The sequence below is a fragment of the Gorilla gorilla genome, chromosome 11 (assembly GCF_029281585.2).
Source record: "Gorilla gorilla gorilla isolate KB3781 chromosome 11, NHGRI_mGorGor1-v2.1_pri, whole genome shotgun sequence".
NCBI classification, from domain to species: Eukaryota; Metazoa; Chordata; class Mammalia; order Primates; family Hominidae; genus Gorilla; species Gorilla gorilla.
Window position 1 is genome coordinate 52,063,160 of NC_073235.2, and position 24,699 is coordinate 52,087,858.

The 24,699-nt window shown below is 35.5% G+C and overlaps 1 protein-coding gene across 1 annotated transcript; it reads right to left on the reverse strand.

Moving 5' to 3' along the window:
• Positions 1-4,905: 4,905 nt before the first annotated feature.
• Positions 4,906-22,847, reverse strand: MMADHC (metabolism of cobalamin associated D). The gene is made up of 8 exons (XM_004032640.4): positions 22,711-22,847; positions 22,136-22,196; positions 17,226-17,370; positions 14,525-14,742; positions 11,498-11,603; positions 10,772-10,902; positions 6,121-6,207; positions 4,906-5,204 (listed from the first exon to the last, which is right to left on the reverse strand). The coding sequence occupies exons 2-8, from the start codon at positions 22,142-22,144 to the stop codon at positions 5,010-5,012; spliced, it is 891 nt and encodes a 296-aa protein (XP_004032688.2). The 5' UTR covers positions 22,145-22,196; positions 22,711-22,847; the 3' UTR covers positions 4,906-5,009.
• Between the last annotated feature and the right edge of the window lie 1,852 nt (positions 22,848-24,699).

Below are 24,699 nucleotides of genomic sequence, written 5' to 3' on the forward strand. Positions count from 1 at the left end.
CATTTGAGTAGTTTCTTACTTTTGGTTATTTAGCACCGGTATAGACTTTTACATGAGTAAACATCTTTTGGTGAATACATACACACACACACACACACACACACACACACACACACACACACACACACACATATATGCATTTCCGGTTGGTCTATACCTCAGAGTGAAAGTGCCAGGTCCTAGGGCGCATTAAGCCTTAGAACTGTCAGTTTTCCAAAGTATTTATACCACTTTACATTCCCATCAACAGAATTTTAGGTTGTTCTACATCTATAACCTGGTGTATTTATTTTTTCATTTTTCATTCTGGTAGAGATGTAGTGGTATCGCATTGTAGGTTTAATTTACATTTCTGATGATTAATGAAGTATGGCACCTTACCGTGTTTATTGACCATTTGAGTATCTTTCTTTGTAAATGTTTATTTTTCTGCTGGTTATTTGCTTACTGATTTTAGGAGTCTTTATATATTTTGAATACAAGCTGTTTATTGGATATGTATATTGCCGGATTGTTGAGTATGTATTTATCTTTAACTCTGCTAGCTGCCTTCTCCTTCATGATGTCTTTTGATGAATTAAGAGTTCTTAGTTGTTTTTTGTTTTTATTTTTTGAGACAGTTTCGCTATCATTGCCCAGGCTGGAGTGCAATGGCATGATCTCAGCTCACCGCAACCTCCGCCTCCCAGGTTCAAGCGATTCTCCTGTCTCCTGGGTAGCTGGGATTACAGCACCACCACGCCCGGCTAATTTTTTCTATTTTTAGTAGAGACGGGGTTTCTCCATGTTGGTCAGGCTGGTCTTGAATTCCCAACCTCAGGTGATCCGCCAGCCTCAGCCTCCCAAAGTGCTGGGATTACAGGTGTGAGCCATGGCACCTGGCCAAGGGTTCTTACTTTTAACATGATCCAATTAATCATTTTTCCCTTTATATGATTATGTTGTATTCTCTTAAAAACAAATCTTTGTCTACTCCAAAGCACAAAGATTTTTTTTCCCCCTAGAAGCTTTAACCTTTCACATTTAGACTTGGAATCAATTTAGAATTTTGATGTACGTGTCATGTAAAAGTAAAAATACATTTTTTCTATATGAATATCCAATTGACCCAGCAATATATACTGAAAAGATCCTTCTTTTCTCACTGCACTGCAGTGTCACCTCTGTGATCAATCAAGTGACCACTTATGTGCTTTTTATAGTAGTGACATGGTTTTAACTGATTATAATTTCCAGTAATGAATGGAAGACAAATGCTCAAAGTCTCAAAAAACAAAAAATGCTCATAGCTTTAAGTCTAAATAATTAAGTTACAGTTTACATGTATTCTGAGAGGGCAATGAAAACCCTATGAAAAAGTTTAAAATATCCTGGTTAGTAATGAGAGGATAACAGGAAAGTTATTACTGCATATTCAATGGTGTGTTTAAGTTAGTAGGAAATTGGGTCCTTACTTTCCAAGTATGGGAGGCAAGATTTAAGACAAAAAAATATAAAGGAACTGTGTACAAAATCATGTGGTGGAGACCAAGTACTATATAAATTAAGGAAAAGACCAGTGAGGGATGAAGAGCCAGGAAAGGTTTCATAGAGGAAGTGCGACTCAAATCCTTGAATTGATTTAGGCCTGATTAGGTCTCTCTTAATGCAAAATATTAGAGCCTTCATTCTTTTCTATAGCTCCTTAATACATTAAATAGATTAGCAAATCTTACTCTTATTTCCTTAGATGCCTCTAATCCACCAACTATTACTGAGTTTTAGAACCGACCAGAGGTTCTAACCCTGAATGCACACTGAAACACCTGGGAAACCCTTAAAACGTACTTAGGTCCAAACCTCATCAGACTAATGATATCAATATGTGGGTGTGAGGCCAAATCATCAGTACTAAATGCCCTCAGGGGATCTAAATGTACAGTTAAAGTTGAGGACTTTGAATCAGTGGTTCTCAACCCCAGTGATAAAGTTGTCAGATAAAATTCAGAACACCTGGTTAAATTTGACTTCTGATAAGTATTTTGTCCCATAGGAGAAATACAGCAATAACTGAAGACATTTTTGTCATAACCATGGATTGCTGTTGGTATCTACTAAGCAGAAACTAGGGAATGCTGCTAAACTTCCTACAATGTCTAGGATAGCCCACACAACAAAGACTGGTTCAAGAGGTCAATAGTGCAGAAGTGGATAAACCCTGCTGTGGAGCAACAACAGTCACAAGGAGAATATAGAGTTGGAACTAAACAGAGAGTTTTGTTCAAATGTAAGGACTAGGTTGATATTACAAGTAACAGAAGCCCAAGAAAGACATGAAGGTTTTACACTTGAAGCTAGAGAACTATTGTTTGAAGTCCAGCATTCTATAATTGAATTTTTAGATACATGTTTCAGTAAATTTTCAAAGAAACTAAAAGCACATAGCATTCAATGTAATGACTTCCTAAGTTTATGAAGTGGCAGCATTAGTAGTTAACCCAAAAGTTCTTTCACTTTAAATTCTGCAACTCTTTGATATTTTTAATCAGACACTTAACAGACTTCTTGATTATGACCATGAAGTGAATATAGAAAAGAAATATATATAACTAATGGACTCTCGGCCAAGTCCCAGTGCTGGGTCTTAACACTAGCTGTGTGACCTGATGGCAAATGCTCCTGTTTCCCATTTTGTCTACCATAAAATGAGGAATGTGGATCACATGATCTGAAAGATCTCCTTCAGCATTTAATTTCTATGTGCTTGATAAATTTTCATCTATGTAACCAGCATCCAAGAACAAAAATTCCTAAGTTCTTGTGAAAACATAACTTTAACAACAAATAAACTTTTATTCAGTGACAGATCTAATAATAATTTCAATGGCTCAGTCATTTTTTTAAAAGGTAGCAAATTTATGTTTAAGATACCTAATTTTACAAATCCTTTCTTGTCCACAAGGTCCTGATCAAGTGAACAGTTACCTGAGGTGTTTTCTTCTGTGGTACATAATAGTCAACCACTTTATATTATTATCATTCAGTAAGAGTTCCTTGAGTTATATTTCTAAAACCTGAATCTTGCCATAATACTTCAGAAAAAAAAGTTTTTAATTAACAGTTACTGCTGATCATATTTGTTTCTGGAAATCCTGTTAAAAAGCAAGTTGATAAAGAGTCTCGTCACCATGTACCCTATCTCAGTACAACAGAATGCACATACTTAGTCACCTATAGGGAATAAGTATCATTTTCGATCAGTAAGTGACACTTCCTAATTGTTAAAGCAAATGTTGAAATTTCAAGGGAACTTGCCTTAAAGAATGGTGCAAGGTAGGAAATGGCTGAATAAGCAAAATACACATTAGAAATAATGAGAGTGGTGCAAGGTACTTGACCAAATTCTGTATTGTGTAAGGCTGTCCTCTGTACTGTGGGATGCTCAGCACTAACCCTGTCCTCTACCTACTAAGTTCTGTAGCACAACTCCCCCATGCCCCCCCAAATTATGAAAATAAAAAATGTCTCCAGACATTGCTAAATTTCCCTTGAGGGGTAAAGCTGCCCCAATTCAGAAGCAATGAGAAGGCAAAAACTAGGCAAACAAATTTGATACCATATACAATAACAGGAATTAATTTCACAATGTTGAGTAAAAGCAGCCAGACCCTGAAGCGAACACATTATACAGTTTCATATATATATGTAAAATGTGTGTGTGTGTGTATATATACATGTGTATGTGTGTCTACGTATATATAAAGCATCAAAACAGGCAAAACCAACCTATACTGTACAAGGAAATCTGGACAGTGGTTACTCATGGAAAGGGCAAAGGCTGGGGGCATGTAAGTACCTAGAAGGGAGCAGGATGAGTGTGTTTGAGTATTCTGTGTTTTGATCTGGGTGCTGGTTACACAGATAAAAATTTATTGAGCACATATGATGTGCATATATATATATACACTTCAGTAAATGTTCTTCTAAATGCTGTGGCAATCACTACACTTCATCATTTCAAAATAAATGAAAACTTTCTAGCTCTAGATCATAAGCAACACCTCTTATCAAATGACGTTAACTAAGCTAGGGGTTTTAAAACAAGGTGTGATTAAAAAGTTATCTCCATGTAGTCCTTTTCAAAACAAGCATTTCATGCAAAGAAGAAAAAACAGAAAAAAATCTATTTCAATTCATTTTGTGGAAGTTACATTTACTCCTTAGATCTGCCTATTTCTATTTGCAAAAGCTTCAAAAATGAAAGATGAAGTTTATGATGCTGTAAAAACAAGCTCTGTCTCAAATGAGGCACCTCTGTAAAGTACTGCAGTTTCCATCTATTGCTAAAATTGAAAAATAAATTTGTCAGTTAAGGCATAGTTCTATTTGTCTGTCTCAACTCAGGAGTTAAGAGAGAATTACCTTTTTAGTAGGGATAAGGACAAGACTCATATGCGTTTAAAGATGTATTATCCTTCTTCTTCTTTTCCTGAACATAAATTATTTCAAAGTAATACTCGGACTGGTACCACAACACTTAATAGACAATAAAGATAAAAGAAAATTTGAAAAAGTCTACAATGAATCCAAAATTCTCAATTGCATTATTAAAAAGAACTTTAAAAAGATTAATATAGAAACTTAAGAATCAATAATGGTATTTAAAAAATACTGTATTGAAAACACACATTATTGTAACCAAATGTGTGATTTATTTTGGGAAGAAAATAATTAAAACTGGGGCCTTTTTCCAATAAACAGGAGAAATAACAATAGCAGATCATACCCTGGTTACAAGCTAATTACCACATCCTATACAATGTGGATGTGTTCAACGTGTATTCAATGATATGAATAATGAACATTTGCAATTTTAAAATCCCAAATCACTTGCCAATGTTGTAAATTCATAAATGCTGAAATAAATACTTTTAGAAATAAGTATATTTTAAAAACTTTAGTCTGACAGTGTTTATAGATCAACCCAAACATTACATACAAATAGTACAGCAAATAAATGGATATTTCTGCTAATTTCCACTTAATTTCTTCATAATATGGCTGTCTGGTGTTGCATTAGTGAAGATACTCCCTACAACTACATGGGTACCCCAGAGACTATGACGAATCACTTTACAGCATCCAAGGTCATCAACAGAGAATCCTAAATGTCGGTAGCGTTCATCAGTTTCAAAAAGAGTGTTGTTTGTATACGGTCCAAAAAACTGAGGAAATAAAAACGAAATATTCTCATTAGTAAGAAAGACATTTTAGTAATAATTTTTAGGTAAACATGAACACCTATCTACTTTAATACTCCAAATATTTAAAAAACTAAATAAGTAAAAAGTCACACGCAACACTTAAACCGCCTTAATATCCCTTTCCCCCAATTCCTATGCATTCTGGAAATCTGAAATGATCTAGCAAATTACATGTTACCTAGAATCAAATGCATAATATTGCATCCTTTGAAGATGGAATAAACCCTAGACAATTATCTACAGTTCACCATCATTTTCAAGACAAGGAAACTAAAGCCCAAGCAAAAGTTTTCCATTTCTTGATTATATCTTATTTGACTTTGAGAAGAAATGGTATATATTCCTATCTTAAGATTCAAAAAATGATTTAATTACTACTTGTTACAGAAAGATATATCCAGAATTTAAAATGTGACTACAGTGGTAGTTCAGTTATTTCTTCAAAGTATAACCTTATAAATGTTAATTTCCAAAAATTTACTGGTCTAAGTATTTATTTTTACCACCTATATTTTACTCAATTAATTCTAAGAATAATTATTTCTTCCTTACAGAAACTAGACTGTACCAATTTATAATTTTCAACATATAAAATAAACACACTAATTCAATGCAAATCAAATATATAATATCTACTAGTGAGAGCAGAAAGTAAAAACATTTTTAATTAAAAAAATTAAAGTGATGGAGAAACTTAACTGTGAGTGATAGAGGTCTCTCAAAAGTTGAGAATTCAACTGACTCACAGTAGTATTTCTTTGGGTAAAATTGTGAGATTTTTAAAAAGTCTTAATCTATTACCAAAGTTATAAACACATTTTATAATAAAAATCATCTCTACTTCACATAATCTGATTTTCAAATGATAATTACTCACTGCCAAACCAGATGATGGGTCAATAAAGTCAGCCCAGTAACCCTCAGCTCGAAGAGCATAGCAAATTTCCTTAGCACCATTGATGAACTGCAATGGAAGTCACAAATAATATGCTTAAGATAGCATTACTAGAGATTGTTTTATTTTTAAATAAAATTTTAAGTGACTATCTTGTTTCAGAAAAGAACTCAAGATTAATAAAAAAATAAAAACCAATGGCAAATTAGACTGTAAAGGCGTAAGATTATTTTCACCATTCCAGAAGATTAATGGTTAACCCAACACTTTATTTCAAAAAGACTAAATTCTGTACTTTTTCTTCTGAATTCTTTCTTTCTTTATGAACTACTTAAAGAAACTTCTAATGAGTTCTGTACTACTAACTTCTGAATCTGTCATAAACTATCAACTATGGTTGCTATTTTGTATTACTATGGTGATAACAGAAATAGGTAAAATACTAAATAGGTATTTTAATAGAAATAGGTGTGGTCAGGAGATCGAGACTATCCTGGCTAACACGGTGAAACCCCGTCTCTACTAAAAATACAAAAAATTAGCTGGGTGTGGTGGCGGGCGCCTGTAGTCCCAGCTACTTGGGAGGCTGAGGCAGGAGAATGGCTTGAACCCGGGAGGCAGAGCTTGCAGTGAGCCGAGATCGCGCCACTGCACTCCAGCCTGGGCGACAGAGCGAGACTCCGTCTCAAAAAAAAAAAAAAAAAAAAAAAGAAATAGGTAAAGGAAAATAAAATGCTCTTAGTGAAAACATCTGAAACATTCATTCGTTTAAATGAAAGTTGTTTAAAAACATTTACTTGTTTGTGTGTCCTTCAATATACATCTATCTACTCACATAGTCATGAAATAATTCTGAAAAGACACATAAAAATGATATAACCTGGTAAATGGTGTACAGAGTTAAACAAGGTACTTGCTTTTCATTATATACTCTTCTCTGTCTTTTGTATAGTGTACAATTACTACTACCATGTGCATATATAAAAATTTTGGTCTTACCATCCTAATTTATAAGATATTTTATTAGCTTTATCAGATGTCTAAGTAGTGAAAAGACATTAACAAATATTAAGACCAGATTACAATGTTGAAATAAAGAAGAGATCATGAATGTTTAAAAACAAGGGCACATAGCTACTCGGGAGGCTGAAGCAGAAGAACTGCTTGAACCCGGGAAGCAGAGATTGCAGTGAGCCGAGATCATGCCACAGCACTCCGGCCTGGGCGAGAGGGACTCCGTCTCAAAAAAAAAAAAAAAAAAAATCAAGGGCACATTTCCACTTCTGGCCATAACACAGTTAACAGGTACTGAACTCATCATCCTGTTGTAAAACTATAAAACTGATCAAAATATACAAGTTAACTATTTTTGGACCCTGAACAACAGGTGAGACAAGACTATAATCTTTGAGAGAAGGGAAACAAATGAAGTAATCCCTATATCTGCTCTAGCTTTCTGTGTGTGGACATTTGCCTGTCACAGGGCAAAGAACTAGAGCCCAAGCAAAGTAATGGTGTCACTGGAGCTGAGGAGGTAGAAAGCAAGAGTTCTAGACAGCTGAGGCACCTGGGATTGTACGGCAAGGTACTGGAAAAGAAGGAGATACATAAAATGGGCTCCTGAGTTAGTCTGCAGAACTATTCACCAGGGTTTCTTAGCTAAGGGCTGAGCTGTGCACTCATGAGGCAAGATTCCAAGAGGCCTAGAAATCCATGTGTCACGCAGTGCTGGGACACATGGATTTCCGACCCACCCAGAATGAAAAGACCTTACTGACCAACTCTGGTATTTCAGCTGAGATCTCCAAAAGTCCAAGCCTTACAAATCAAGGCTATACTGTAATTCAGAGGTTAGTAAGCTACAGCCCAAGGGCCAAATCTGATCCGGTGCCTGTTTGGATAAACAGTTTTACTGGACACAGCCATGGCAATTCATTTACATATTGTCTACAGATGCTTTAACAACACAAGGGTAGAGCTGGGTAGCTGAGACTCTAGGGCCTATAAAAGCTAAACTATTTACTATTTGTCCCTTGTTAAACAAATTTTATGGGAGCTCCTTGTTTTGAACTAGCCTCCTGCACTAGGTCGCAGGAGATGAGACCAAACCACAATGGGGTCACTCATGCTAGGTACTGCCTAATTGAACTGAATTCTGAAACAGACTAGTTTTCAAACAAACAAACAACAAAAAACCCAGGAGATTCACAGCATCCAATCATAATGGGCCTAGTTTACCTGAGCCAGCATAAGAAAGCCACCTGTGTTTTAACCCTGTAAGGAAAGTAACTTTGAAAGGAACAATCTGCTTCTTGTTTCCTATTTCTGCTTTCTCCAGCCCTTTGCCGTCTATAAAGCCAACCTCCTCTGCTTAGCTGTTTGTAACACTCAAATCTATTTTACAGAATGAGGCGTTGCTTAATTCTAGAATTTGAAATAAAAACCAATTAGATCTTTAAATTTGTTATAATTTGTCTTTTAACACCCTTTATAGAAAAAGTTATTTGATCTAAGGTAACTTTTCTCTTAATACTTTCTTATAAACTAACAATAACCATTAAGATAATACTGTATTCTTTAGATTATCTTCCATGTTTAATATTTATTGCTGTATTTTATTAATCCTCATAATTCTTAAAAATAGAAAACTACTGAATATGGCTTAGAAAATAGTCATTAGAATGTATTTCAATTTAATGAACAGATGTGTCATACATAAACACTACAAGGAGAGCAAAACAATGCAATGCGATCAAATGTTTACAAAGGTTAACTGAAAGAATCTCAAATTAAAACAAAAAAACCAGCTGAAGTATTTTTCTTAGGATTTCTGTTCACCAACACTGACATCTGCTGGAAAAAATTAGAACAGATTTAAACCATAAAATATCAAATATTTACTTGGAGAGCTAGGTGTGGTTCCAAAATAATCATGAAGAAATCTTTAAAAAAAAAAATCTTTTTTCACAGAAAATAAAATAGCTTCAGTCATTACAAAATTAAAACTCTCAAGATGAAGCATGTTGCCATTCAAACTGGTTATAGGAAACTTAGAACTATACTGGAGTCAGTATCAAATTAGGTTCAGAATCTTAAACTGACCAAAAATTAGAACCACTAATGCAATATAGATGTGACAATATACTAGCACTTCAATGATAGTGATGAGTATATATTTACTAAGCATTATTTTAATATGTAAATAGAAAATATCCTATACCTCTCTATAACTCCCTTGTTAATTAGTATATAACTAATATGCTTGTGATTGTTAAAAACCACACAAAATCTATTAGCAGTTATGTGACATTTAAATGTGAAATTATAATATTGTTGAATATGTAAATTACAATATACTTTTACAAATAAAGACCATACATCTAATTCCAAATATAAAATACTTCCTAACATCCTACACAGAAATCACTAAAGGGATTTTTTAACTCAAGTTAGTGACTTGGGCCCCTTAGCTAACCTGAGTTGGAAAGAACTGCTAACACCCAGGGTAAGCTAGCGTGACAGCTTATATACTAGAACAATCTTTTTGATGGGCAAATTGGAAGTGTCTTATCAAAATTTAAAATGTAGATACACATTGATTCAGCAATTCTCTATTTAGGAATCTATAGACATTAGCATGCATAAAAGTATTTGTAAAAAGACTGTCACTGCTTGTTGCCTATAATAGCCAAAAGTTGGATTTTAAACTTATAAATGACTAAGAAACTTCTTTTATAAGAGATGGGAGGTATCACTTTGTCGCTCAGGCTGAAGGGCAGTAGCACCATCAAGGCTCACTACAGCCTCGACCTCTCAGGCTCCAGTGATCCGCCACCTCAGCCTCCAGAGTAGCTGGGACTACAGGTGCGTACCACTAAACCTGTATAATTTTTTTTGTAGAGACAGGGTCTCACTACAGTGCCCAGGTTGGTCTCAAACTCCTGGATTCAAGCAATCCTCCAGCCTCAGCCTCCCAAAGTGTTAGAATTATAGGCGTGAGCCACTGCACTAGGGTTAAAATTCTTAAATAAATTAAAAAGTTTATGGTTTACCCTGTGATATTAATACTATGCAGATTTTATAAAGAATGAAATATATCTATGTGTAAGCATGGAAACATGTCAAAGCATACTTTAGGTTAAAAGCAAACCACAGAAAAAAATGTGGGTATACATTATTATACTATTATTGTACTGCATACTGTTACTGTTTACTCTTGGAGAGAGCTGGCATAATTTTCACTCTTTATTTTGACATGTTCTAAGCCCAGGAGAAAGGGGATAGATTTGGAGGGGAAGACGGGGAGATGAAGGGGGAGATGGAGAAGGAGAGGGAGGGGGAGGCTGAGGGGAGAAGGATAAAGAGTTAATTTTACCTTTTTGTCATTTTCCAAATTTTCCAAAATAGACTTTTTAAAAATAAATTGAGGAAAGTAATAAACAGAATCTAAACTTTTAAGGATACTAAAAAGCTGCACTTTTATTCTCAAAAAAGATGTAAGTCCTTTAGTATTATAATACTTTGGCAGAAAATGAATAAAGGGTGGAAATGACAGTCATCATTTTAAGACACTGATTCACTATTACTTAAATAATGACCGTAAAATTAAATTATTAGCAATTGAAAGAATTACCTTTTCTAAGAGCACTTCTCTTTCAATTTCTACTTCTTCACTCCAAACAGTCATATCATTCTTAGTTTTTTGTGTTACAGTCAGAATCATTAGTTTGCCATTAGCTACTTCTGGAAACAGTGATTCAAAATCTACAAATAAGAATAAACATTCCAGGTAGAAAAGAATTTGATTTTTAAAGAACAAATTTTTAAAGAAGGATAAAAGTACTTCTTTAGAAAAATGCTGATTAAGTAAAATTACTGTGGTATTAGTTAATTTTTATAAATGTATGTTATTTTTGAAAAGGGTAAAATTCACTTAGTTTTGTTTACTTCTGCTTTTGTTGGATGAACTGAAATATTACTACCAACAATCCTGAAGGGTAAGTAGGATTACACATTATTTGGGGTTAATATAATTTTCAAAAATGCTTACTGTTAAGATTTTTCCGTATTATATTAACTCATAAAATTATAACTCTAATAATCACCCAGGAGTAAAAATGACTTTAATTTAGCCTTAGGAAAAAAGTTATTAAAAATTTTACTCTTCCTATCTAATGGCAGCATGAGGTCAGATGTCACAGGACATTTGAAAGCCTTTATCTTGGCCATGCAATCACTTTCAGCCAGATACGGTAAAATATAATATTAAGGTATACAGCGTTCCAATTTCTATAGAGTACATTATTCAACATATTAAAAAAATTAATAACAGTGTTTCAAAGTATAAAGCATGACATACCTTTTCGCAGCAATTCTGGACATGTTTGTATTGCACACTCTACTCTGGCACTTTCAAAGTAAGTTTCTGCACTGTTAATTTCTTGTTCAACAGGTGCATCATTACCCTAAGGGGAACAAGGATGTAAGTCAACAAAATCTGGAGTTCAAATAAAACGGTATCTTGCCTGTTATAAACTTGTCTTCCTTAGAAAGCTTTTTGTTTGTTTTAACAAAAAATTATAATCTAACTGGGAGGTGAGGTAATAACATTTTCTCATTTACTCAAACTTTTCTCTACAATGAATATAAGATTTGGAAGTTCAAAAAATGTGAATACAGCAGAGCATGAATATATAAATATACTGATATTCTAAAACTTGGTATAAACAGAAATTGGCTAAGTAACTAAAATGCCATAATGTGTCTCATAATGTTACCTCTTCCATTTTATGGTAATATTTAATTATCTTTTCTTCTATAATCTGTAAAAGGGGGATAATGATACTAACTTACAAGATACATGACTAAATAATACAGCCTCTCCTACAGGAAGAGCTTAGAGGCTTTTATTCAACTGAAATTTACTGACAGCCTACTATACATCAGGCACTATGACAGGAGCAGGCGCTGCAATGGTAAAAAATTCAGTCCTCACTCTCAGCTATTTCAGGCCTAATAAAAAAAAATAAGCACAAGCAAATAAATGCAATTAAATATGACAAGTGCTACAGAGTTATGAATAAAGTCTTCTAGGGGCACAGATGAGGAAGAAACTTACTTTGCTGGGAGGAATCAGGAAATGATTGAAATGGTGATATTTGAGCTACAAGTTAGTTGATGTGTTATGTCTGACAGGTAAAAAATAGCTGGTACAGAGGTTAGGAATTCAGGAGGAAAAATAGTCCAGCAAAAGATAATAAAGTACAAAGACACAGAATGTGTATTCAAGAAAAATGGCAAGTATGTTGTGGCTGGAGTGCAGAGGGAATAGGAAGTAGTGGCAGATAAGGTGGGAAAGATAAGGGATCAAAATTCTGAAATGCCATTTATTCAGCATTAAGAAATGTGGACTTTAGTCTACAGGCAAAGAGAAACAGCAATATCAAATACAAAAATTAGCCAGGAATGGTGGCATATGCCTGTAATCCCTGCTCGTTGGGAGGCTGAGGCATGAGAATTGCTTGAATCCAGGAGGCAGAGGTTGCAGTGAGCCAAGATCGTGCCATTGCACTCCAGCCTGGGCAACAGAGCAAAACTCTGTCTCAAAAAAAAAAAGAAAGAAAAAAAAAATTTTGTGGGCTAGAGATTATTACTATCCTCGTGTGACATATAAAGAAACAGGAGTGGTCAGGCGCACTGGCTCATGCCTGTAATCCCAGAACTTTGGGAGGCCAAGGCGGCCAGATCACAAGGTCAGGTGATCGAGACCATCCTAGCCAACATGGTGAAACCCCACCTCTACTAAAAATACAAAAATCAGCTGGGTGTGGTAGTGCACGCCTGTAACCTCAGCTACTTGGGAGGCTGAGGCAGGAGAATCACTTGAACTAGGGAGTCGGAGGTTGCAGTGAGCCAAGATCGCACTACTGCATTCTAGCCTAGTGACAGAGCGAGACTTCATCTCAAAACAAACAAACCAAACAACAACAACAACAACAAAGAAACAGGAGCTTAGAAAGGTTAAGTAATTTCCTCGAGGTCACAAAATTAAGTAAGTTGCAGAGTCAATCTTTGAACCCAGATTTATTCTATCTTCATTGTGTGTCATGCTACAATGACTCTAAAAATCCAGGTAAGACAAAGAGGCCTTGAACTCTGGCAAAGAATTCAAAGGACACTAATATTTTAGGAGCAACTTGAGAGATAAAAGCGATGTGATTTTTATATTATTTATAGTGATATGATGGAGAAAGAAGGTTGGTGCTATAAGTTTTATCTTAGGAGAGAGGGGAGGATGGTTATTCCACTAATAGTATTGGTTATACAGGAGTTAGGATAGGTTTTTAAGGAAAAAAAAGATTAATTCAGTATTAGACACACAAAATCTGGGGACTTGTGAGACATCCAAACAAAGATGGTTCAGTAGGCATATAGAAATACAGAACTGGAAATGTCAGAAATAGAAATACTGAATTGGAAATTATAAAAACATAGACTGTGGAGGAGGCCAAGGGATTAAGTGACCAAGGGGTGATTCAAATGAGAAGCTGTAGGACAGAAACTTATGGGAAATGTAATTTAATTGGTAGACACGAAGAACAAGGAGCCAAGAAGGCTGAGAAGGAATTATCTGAGATAAAAAGATAGGACAGGTCAACTGTGTCTCAGTGTCATGTCATCTAACATAACTCAAATGTAAGGAATTGGTACTGCTTATAATATGGCTTTGATAAAAAAAAAACTCAGCCTAAAACTATGCAAAAATATGAAAAATGATAACCATCAGGGGTTTGACAAAAACCCTGAATTGCATGTAGCTTTCCACTTAAATAAATAATCATAAATGCAAGTTTAAAATATTTAAAAACGAAAAAAAAAAACCCAAACAAACCTTAATAAATTGTTTAAGAAAAAATAAACTTATGAAACTGGTTCCTTTTTTTTTTTTTTTTTTACTATATCTGAACAATTTCAGAGATCTCAAATTTTTCTTAAGCTTTTAAATGGCTAGAGGAATACAGAACCAGTTGGAATTAGATCCATATACAAATTTAATTGCCATTTATTAAAAATGAAAAACAGGGAACCTAAATTTCCAGTATACAGACGTAATTACATTATGTATATCTAGAGTAGTTACTTAAAAACATATTTTTCAAGAAATATTTTAAAAATATTATAATCTACAGTAAAAAAATTATATAGCAAACACTTTGTAGAGGACAATGCCAAGTTTTCCAAAGCTATATATGCTGTTTTTGTATACACATGTATTGGAATTAAATTGATTTTTTACTTTTTCAACAAAAGTAACATGCTTATAATAATCAAAAGTCATATAGCAGTAACAATCAGGAAAGCACAATAAATGTTACCAACAATTTACCTGAAATTCATTCACATATTGTGCCATCACAAACTCATGTCTTTCACTTGATAAGGGTTCTGCTAGAACATCAGGCAAAGTTTTATGAACCAGGCTTTTCTTCTGTGAAGCAGTCCCATTGAGGTGACAATCAAAACCTATGTTCCCAGGAAGCTGGAACCTCTGATCTTGAGGTCCAAAGGGTCCCATAGTTTCATCAGGCCACACTGTTCGAGAGCCTGAAGAGAAACAACAAAAGGAACAGTTTCTCCTTAATAGTCAAGTATATTGGTAGACTGAAAGAATGCTCTTCTTAAAATTATGTATATTTTTATCTAAAAGATCTTCAAAATCTGCTTTCCCATGTGAATATAAAGAGATAGTTTCCTATTGTTTCCAAAACACTAATCAAAGCAACTGATTGACAGATCACAGGCAAGTCCGTTATTAGGGGAAAGACTGAATAAAATACTCTAATCCATACTACGAAATGCTCGAACGTCATTAAAAAGAAGACAATAAACCTTTACATACTGACACTGAATGAAATCCAGGATACAATGCATTAAAAGAAAAAGCTAAGTCAAAGAACAGCATGTATAATAACATTTATTTACATCCCCATATTCATGTATTGTTTTGTTTTTGAGACGGGTCTCTTGCAGTACAGTGGTGTGATCGCAGCTCACTGAAGCCTTGACCTCTGAGGTCCACCTTAGCCTCCCAAGTAGCTGGGACCACTGGTGCACACCACTATGCCCAGCTAATTTTGTTTATTTTTGGTAGACACAAGGTCTCCTCCTCCCTCAGCCTCCCAAAGTGCTGGGATTACAGTCATGAGCCACTGTGCCAGGCCCATGTTTTTAAGTAAAGAGAAGATCTAAAATGAAACTTAGTAATGGTCATCTGGGGAGGGGCATTCTGCTGCTGTTATCTGGTGGCACAAAATATGAATGGGAAAAAAAATCATGCATCACGTGACCTAATGCTCTGTTTACCAGCCACATGAGTTAATATGGATTGCAAATATAGAACAGACCACATTACTTTATTCACTTAAAACTTTAAAAAAATCCTAACTTATAAAAAATTCAGAAAGATTCAGAAAAGAATAAAGTAGAAAATTAAACTAATAATTACTCAGAGTAGAGATCTGGGCTTAGAGAAACAGAGGGACAACTGCTATGCATATTACTTAGCAATAAAAATAGATATTTAAAAATATCCTGTCAGAGAACTAAGTAACTGAGAATGGCCATGTCAGTATGGCTGTCTCATTCCTGGATCATGAGCCACCATATCCCTCTTCCACACTTACGACATACATCACCCATCAATCATGGAACCATTTCCTGCTGAACCCAGACAATGTCTCAAGATTCTCAACATAAACACTCTAGTCCAGTGCCCCTCAAACTCTAAAGATGTACTTAAGATACATCTGGGATCTAGTTTAAATGCAGATTCTGATTTAATAGGTCTGGAGTGGGGCTCAAGATTTTGTATTTCTAACAAGCTCCTAAATGATACTGATGCAGATCATGTTGAATAACAAGGCTCTATCTAGACAGCCACTAATGACTACTCAAGTCACTTCCCAAGAGAAAACCTGTTAGCTATTTTTGAACAAGATGGTTTTTAAAAGTCTAACAATCTCTAGATTCTCTTTACAGAAAACAAGCATCCCATGTTAATAGTAGATTTGGGCAGTGGATTTGACCATATGTTTACTGGTCATTTTAGGTTTTCTTTTCTGTGAAAGGCCTATTCATGTCCTTTTGTTTTCTGATTTTCTGTTGGGTTATCTTTTCCTATTGATCTATTATAAATTCTTTATATATTCCAGATACTAACATCTTATATAATTTGAATGGCAAAATCTTTCATTTATTATAAATATATGGTTAGTCTTTAGTTGATGTAAATTGGGGAGTAGTCAGAGAGTTAGAAAACTTGGGCAGGATGGAAGGCTCTGAACGCTCAAGTGAACTTAAATTACGTTGTAAGTAATGTGTGCCATGAAAAAAGGATTCCATGTCCAATATCTTTAGGACACATTAGGTTAAGTTTCTAAAAGTCTTTAATATTTTAGTGTGCCTTATAAGCCTCCAAGACAGGAATATGGCATGTAGCATTTCTCAAACTTACCTACCACACAGACTATCCCCCTACCCCCACTTTTTCTTTTTAACCTTGAACAAAGCTTCATGGCTTGAAGGTAGTCGGGGAACTACTGCTGAAAGCAATGAAAGATAACAGGTTTTTCAAGAAAGGGACATGGTTAAAATAATTTAGAATGATTAGCATGGTAGTGGTGTACCAAACAGGTTAGAAGAAACAGACTTTGTAGAAAGCAGGTAAGTTCAATAAACACTAACACATAAAAAGTACAAGGTACATTTATGAAATCTAGCAAAGAATGGGAAGAAATAATAATATGGTTTAACAGGACCAAAAGGAGATTTGTTTCAGGGAAGACTCTATGTTTGAAGATAGAAAAGTTTAAGAAGTAAGTTTTAGAAACCAGTACTTATTCTTTTTTCCTTTTTAATACTGTAGCTTTCTGACATAAATATATTTAGGCAGAGCTGTGATTCATTTTCAACTGAATAAACACAACTTTAGAAAAATCCATTAAGCCTTAAGAAGAAATATTAGAGGAAAATACAACTAAAAATGTTTTGAAACAATTATAAGTAAAGCAGTAACAACTTTCACTTACATATATCTGGAGGTGCAGCAGCCACATGAGACTCATCCGAACCTGATGATCCTGCAGTCAAAAAGGCTTTGGGATTGACAACCCTTTTAACTAAAGAGCAAAATCCTGGGAGATAGGAAACCAGTCTGGCTCTGTTACAAAGCACCTAAAAATGACACAAAATTAAAACTATTTGTTCTGAATATAAATGTTATACTTACATAGACAATCTCTGGCAAACTTCACACTGCAAGGTTCTTTTAAAACCAACATTTATTCTACTTTTACTGAACACCTACTATATGAAAGCATTATATATATTTGTAATTTTAAAAATAAAAATTAAAATTAAAAAAACAAGTAAGTTAGCTTGGGTAAAAGTCTATGTACTTTTCAATAAAGGCTAGAATTCAAGAGTGCCACACATGACAGAATAGACATCTAAAAGTTGTCTTATTTAGACACAACACTAAAAAGGTAGCACAACTAACAAGATTCTTCTATCCTCAATAAAGAACTCTCAAGACATCTCTTTGGACCAAAATCTGTTACTTTTGAACTTTTCTCTCTTCTTTTACTGCTATAAATTGCGCTAATTCCCTCCCATACTGTCCTTTCATTGTGGTTTCATGGCAATGTCTGCTTTTCTCCATTTCAGCACATATCTTTGTGGTATATTTTTTTCTGCTTATATGTTCACTTATTAGACAGTGAGGTCATGTATTACAATGGATGAATGTGTAAATATCTTTCATTCATAAATTTTTTAACGAAGTACTTGGGTCAGAACAATTTAATGCAGGGATTGGCGAACGATTTCCCAATACAGCCCACTGTTTTGGTAAATCAAGTTTTACTGTAACATAGCCATACTAATTTACGTACTGCCTATGATCACTTTCCCATGACAATGGCAGAGTTAAGTAGTTACAAGAGATATTCTGTGGCCCACAAAGCCTAAAATATGCACTATTCGGATATTTGTATTAAAAACACACATACACACAGACATTGGCAACTCTCAGTTTAGTGAAAAAGATGTAAAAACAAATATCAAATCATCTGTGAAATGCTATGAAAAGATTTGAATAATTGTTAAGAAATCCTTGGGAGAAAAGGTAATAAATTTCATGGAGGATATACTAAGTTTTGAAGACAGTAAAAATTTGCTTGGGAAAAGGTGCATTTCAGTGAGTGACTTTCAGGAACAAAGGAATGAAGACATATTTCAAAGAGTGACAAATTCAGTGAGGGTAGGTATAAGAATGCAATTAAAAAAAGGTTTGAAATTGAACTTATGGGCAACTATAAAAGACTGTATATTTGATACAGATGGTAAAGGGCTTGTTACATCAAGATAGTAAGTCGGAATTTTAATTTGTAGGCAGGAAAGAGTCAGAGCAAACTGACAAAAACAAAGGCTGTTTTAAGAAATGTACCACTAAGGGCAGTATAAAAAATGGACTGGAGGAGGAGTAGAGAGGTGGTGTGAAAATCAGTTACCAGGATGTTGGAAAAATCCAGCCATCTGACACTTGAGAATTATTTTATTTCCCTTTCACAAAGTACAGTATTCTAATATCCAACCTATTTTTTCCTTCCTCCTTTGTCACTATGAGTGTATCTTAACTGGTCTTTTTGCCTTTCTGACATAATTTCCTACAAATTTACCCTCCCTTCCCTTACTCTACTTTTCAATCACATAAAAATATCTCCCCAACATTTCCCATTTCTCTTCATTCTTTATACTGCCATAAGAATTCTTCTGCTAAAAGATACTGTTTCCTTATCGTTCTAGAAAATTCTAGCAAATTCTTACTTTTTCTTTAAGACCTGGATAAATATAACCTCCTTTGTGATACGTGTCTCCAAAGCATTCTGTCAACCTGAAAATTTAGGCCGCCTCTCTTGGGGTCTGTACCCAACTTGCCCAAAGAAACAAAAATGGTAATTATTTGGCTTTTTACTTACTAAACAAACTCAGACTTTTGGGTGTTTATATAATACAAATTTACCTTTACAACTAAGGATATTTAAGAGAATGCCTCAGGATCTAAAGGAATCTAAAATTTCAAATTCCAAAAATATTTTCAGCAAGGGCTCAAAATAAGCAGCAGCAAAATAAAAGATTATCTGAAGGGGCCAATATTTGAGAGCATGTAATAGTTGGAGAGCATGTAATCAATGTTGGACACTATGGGTCCAAGTTCTATAGTAAGTGCTGTACATATACATTGTTTTATTTAATTTCCATAACAATTCTATATACTGTTATTAGAACTAGTTTCAGCATGGTTAAACTACAATCTGCGATCATTCACATCGTTTCACAAGCAAAAAACAGAAGGAAGAGGAAGATCATCCAAATTATTTCAAAAATCGCCTATTATTTATTATTTTAGCCTATCAAGGCCATTAGATTATATTTTGACATTCTTTTCTTGGTGATAGAACTTTTAACAAAAGTTATATAATAAAATATGAGTTTTGTTCCTAGCCTAAGAAAATCCAATTACCAAATTTCATTTTAATAGCAAAATAAACCAGTATCTAAATTGCCCACTGAAAGGGACAGTTGATGATAGTACTAAACTGTTTCAAACCTTACCCGTTAGCCTGTAAGATTCTCAAATCTTGGCCAGGTGCAGTGGCTCATGCCTGTAATCCCAGCTCTTAGGGAGGCGAAGGCGGGTGGATTACCTGAGGTCTAGCCTGGCCAACATGATGAAACCCCATTTCTACTAAAAATACAAAAAAAGCCAATTAGCCGGGCATCGTGGCGAGTGCCTATAATCCCAGCTACTCAGGAGGCTGAGGCAGGAGAATTACTTGAACCCAGGAGCCAGGCTTTCAGAGAGCAGAGATCCCGCCATTGCACTCCGGCCTGGGAAACAAGAGTGAAACTCCGTCTCAAAAAAAAAAAAAAAAGAAAAACAAATCTGTAATTGTAATTGTGGAAGTGGAATATTTTCTGACAACTTGACAGATTTTATGACTGGTTCAGCTGGTGAACATAATTAAAGATAATAGCCAAAAAGCAAGTCAAAATTACAGCAGAGAGTTCATTCTAGATTGAGGAAAAGCACTTATTTTATATATGATTAAATTCAAACTTCTAGACTTGGGAAGATGACATGCTATTATGTTTTAACTGTAAAATCCTTATTAGTATATAAAGTGCCTTTTGTGCACTGCCTTAGGACTAAGTTCTGCTTTTGATCATGTGAGGAAAAAATATGGTCTGTACAAAAACTAAAAACTGGTAGTTTATGTAGTGCATCCACATCTATCCAGACATTTTTGTGCATCCCACAGTGTTGCAAGATATTTGAGTTAAATACAAACATTGAGAAATCGAAATATTTACACAAAAGGTCCAGAAATTTGGCTCTTCTTGAAAACTCAGAAGATCTGGCAGTATTGGATTCCCATAACCAAATGGCATTAGTTAGCAACAAATCACTGTAGCTAAGGGAAGCCTGCTCCCCTTTGTTCAGAAAGGCTTTGTCACAGTCCCCACGAAGGCTTCTTAATGTACCTGTCTAGACTCTGAAACATGAACATTTTTGCCCCTTGTTATGAAACACTATCTGCATATTTCATTAGTAACATCCATCCAGAATTTACAATCCATATAAATTAACACAAAAATTGTTATCGTACATTTGGATACTGAAACTTAAATTTAATATTAACTTCTTTCTAACAAAAGACTTAAAAAAGGATCTTCCCTACTGAACTATTATAATTTATTCATTTAAACCAAAATAAAACCAGGTCAAATAATAGCATTCTATTCTACTTCAATTAATTTCTCTCCTTCGAAAGTACCACATACTTCTTTTACAGCATTCTCTTTCTGTGCAGGTTACGGGTAGGCAAAAATTCACCACAGAACTTGGCCAAGACTAGTAATCTATTCTTATGACTTGTCTCTATAGTCACACTTTAGACTTAATATACCATGTTCAATTACAGAAATAGCATCCTGGCTAAATGCTGCCATATAAATCTTCCTAGCACACAGCTCTAAGTGAATAATCACAATTTAAAGAATAAAGTCTAAATTACTGAGTTCGGCATTCAAGGCTCTCATTTACTTGGTACCAACCTCACAATTCAACCTTATCTCCCACTTATCTCTTTCATACATCTTACATTCAGGTTGGCAGGCAGCAGTCACTTTTCAGTTTTTCAAAGCGGTAGGCGGGGTGGAGAGTTCTTTGAATATACCTTCCTGTCCTTCCCGCTCATATTTTAGACTATACAAATCCCACCTATCTTTCAAACCTCAAGTTAAATGTTTCCCTCATGAAGTGATCCCAAACTCCTCTCCACAAAGACTTGAATCTGCATTGCACCTTCGTGTAGGTTCTAAAAAAAATTACTACTTTATCCTTTAATTGTAGCTGTTTTTATATATGTCTTATGACCGCTACACATGAATTCTATAGATAGGATGTGTCTAATCACTGGAAAGTTACAGTCAATAAATATCTCTGGTGTGTGAGAGTATCTCCTATTCTTATTTTGTAGGATTTAGAAGGTCACTTCCAATATGGAAACTGTTTAAAAAAAAAGAAAAAAAGATTTAAAAAACCCTTCAGTTTAGCTAACCCAAAAGCTAAAAAAGAGCCTAAACATAGATTCTAATATTTACTGAAACGCTGTATTTAAAAAATACCGAAAGGGTGCTTGAATTTCCACATCTGTACAAATGAAATTGTATAAATAAGTGTATTTGCAGTGCAAAGAATGCTACCATCTTCAAAGCATAACATAATTTCACACCACTTGCTTCCCTTGACATTTTTGATACATTATATCTAACACTATGCCACCTAATGCCATCATAATTAAACCCGTTCTTTCATTTCCTAACATTCCCAAATGAGTTTACTATGCTGATTCTTAGGAGATAATTTACTCACATTGGCCATCTCCACTGGAGAGGATAGTTCGCAAAATAGCTTTCCTTTGGTAAAGTTATTTCTGGGAAAGAACACAACAAAACAGACGAGTGATCGATTAAACTCTAACAACAGACAACTGAGGTAACGTCCACTCTTCGAAGGTGTGTCGTCCACCACGTCAGGACCAAAGTCCAAGCTCTCCCCGTACCCTAAGGAGGCCAGAACTCGCCCCCATGCCTGGCACAGATCCCCCAGCCCGGAGCCGGCAGTGCAGCTCAGAGCCCTTCCGGTTTACAGCCGCGGAAAAACAACTCGGACCAGATCGGGGAGGGGAATGGGGGCTGGGCGGCCAAAATTCAGTCCAGAGGATCGAAGCGGCTGCTTTAACAGAGGTTGGGGCTGCGTAACAACAGCTCCAGGCAAAGCTTCAGGCTAAGCTGAAGGATGAGGAAGCAGAAAAGAGACTAAAGACAGACGGACAGGATGGCTGGGGACAACGACAGGGACCCAGTGAAAATACGGGCAATACCGAGGGCTGTAACCCTAACACGGGCAAATTTGGAGGGGCTAACATGGGCGGAAACCATCCGTACCAGTCACCACCACTGTCTCCAGCTGTCCCAGAACCGGACTCTTCCTGCCATCAAAATGGCGGCGGCGACGGCAGCGGTGGTGGCACCTACGCTGGCGGTGAGCAGACAAAAGAAGTTGCTTCCGAGCGCGTCGAAACGATGATGCGCACGCGCAAAGTAGGCCTACGTGGAGCCGACCTGCCATTGGGTAAACGCAAGGGAGGAGAAAAGGTGGGGCAGGGGTGATTTGGGTGGACGGAGAGGAGGGCTTCCGACCTGCGTTAGGCGGGTCAGTTAATCTTCAGTAACTCCTTGATGCGTTTGATAGTCCTCCCAACTTAAGCCTTCCTTACTGCCTCCAGGAGATACAGTCTTCTGTTCTTTTTGTCATAGTTGTTTATTTTTCATGAATCGCTGTTTTTGAGCATAGGGCACTTACCTCTTTCTGTGTCCCCAGCCCTACCACAGTGCCAGGCTCTCAATATGCTCGATAAATATTAGGCGATTGATTTGTAAATCGTGTATCATTTTCATGTATCTAATACTTTTTTAAAAATTGATTAAAGCCCATAAGCCCATATTTTATTCCAGATGTCCTTAGTTTTCGACCTGGTATTCTTTTCCATTCCAGGATCCTGTCCGGAGTACATCACCATGTCTTCCAGGCTCCTCTGGACCGTGACTGTTTCTCAGACTTTCCTTGTTTTTGATAACCTTAATAGTTTTGAAGCGACTTATCGGTCATTTGGTCAAATGTCCTTCAATTGGGTTTTGCCTGTATTTTTCTCATGCATTAACTGAGGTTATGGGTTTTTCTTGAGTTAAGAGGTAAGGTAAAGTGATCTTCTCATCACATCACATCAAGGGTGTATACTATCAACATGACTTATTACTGTTGATGCTAACCTTTATCACCATTATTACAGTGTCATACAGAAAAGTTTTATAGTTCTACAAAGATCCCCTTTGTTTCATCTAGTAACCCCTTCCACCTCCCTATGTAGGGTTTGTCAGGTTTCTCCACTGTGAGGTTACTGTTTTTCTTTTCCTCTCCATACTATACTCTTTGGAAGGACATCACTCTGTGCAGCCCAAACTGTAGGAATGGAAAATTGTTATACTCCACCTTTATGAGGGCAGAATATCTTCATGAATTATTTGGAATTCTTCTGCATGGGAGATTTGTCTGTACTGCATTTATTTATGTATTCAATCATTTATGTCAGTATGGACTCATGGATATTTATTTTACATTTTGGGTTATAATCCAATACTACTTTATTTTGTTGTTCATATTGGTTCCAGCTTTGGCTATTGAGATTTCCTTTAGTTGACATTTGTGTCTTTTTGACAAACCCTCCTCGTTTTATGTTTATCGATTTTTTTCTTGAGCATTTTCTTAATTTCTATAAGTTGCTCCAGGCTCATCTTGTATATTCCCTGCCCCAATCCTAGAATCAGCTGTTTCCCCAAAGAGTCAAGGGTACTTTTAATGGAAAATGATATTAGAAATCAAGATTTGGACATTTGGGATGTTGTTGCTTCTAGACACTCTCAGCTGACAGAGCAAGGAAATATTTGTGCATATGCTAACCTGACTAAATACGCATATCTGTAAGTATTTATATATGTATCCATCTGTATCTTTGACAGCTACACAGGCGTTCTAGGTTCAAATACTAGAGCTGTTATCTTCAGTTCAATTCCAGCACCATATGGATCATTGCAGCCTTCTCCCCTTGCTTGTCTGTAGCCTTCCACTCCAGTGTGAGACACCTGGCTCTCATCATCTGCCATCCATTTACCTAATTGTTCAATTCCAGGTTACATGTGTAATGGATTCAGAACCGTCAACCCGTATTCAGAGTACATGTATAGTTGTTTCTGAACTGTTATCAGGTATACCTGTGAGAAACAGATTTACCGATTAGAGTACAGTGCTTATGTATAGTTCTTTTGCTTTTAATCTTATAGACTCCACTTATTTTCAAAGTTACTGAACTCAGCAGC

Bases quoted from the DNA above. Each gene is read 5' to 3' on its own strand.
- MMADHC (XM_004032640.4), bottom strand. The intron at 11,604-14,524 runs GTAAATTGTTGG...TGTTCCCCTTAG, and splicing joins AATATGTGAATGAATTTCAG to GGTAATGATGCACCTGTTGA. The intron at 10,903-11,497 runs GTATGTCATGCT...TCTTATTTGTAG, and splicing joins TCCAGAATTGCTGCGAAAAG to ATTTTGAATCACTGTTTCCA.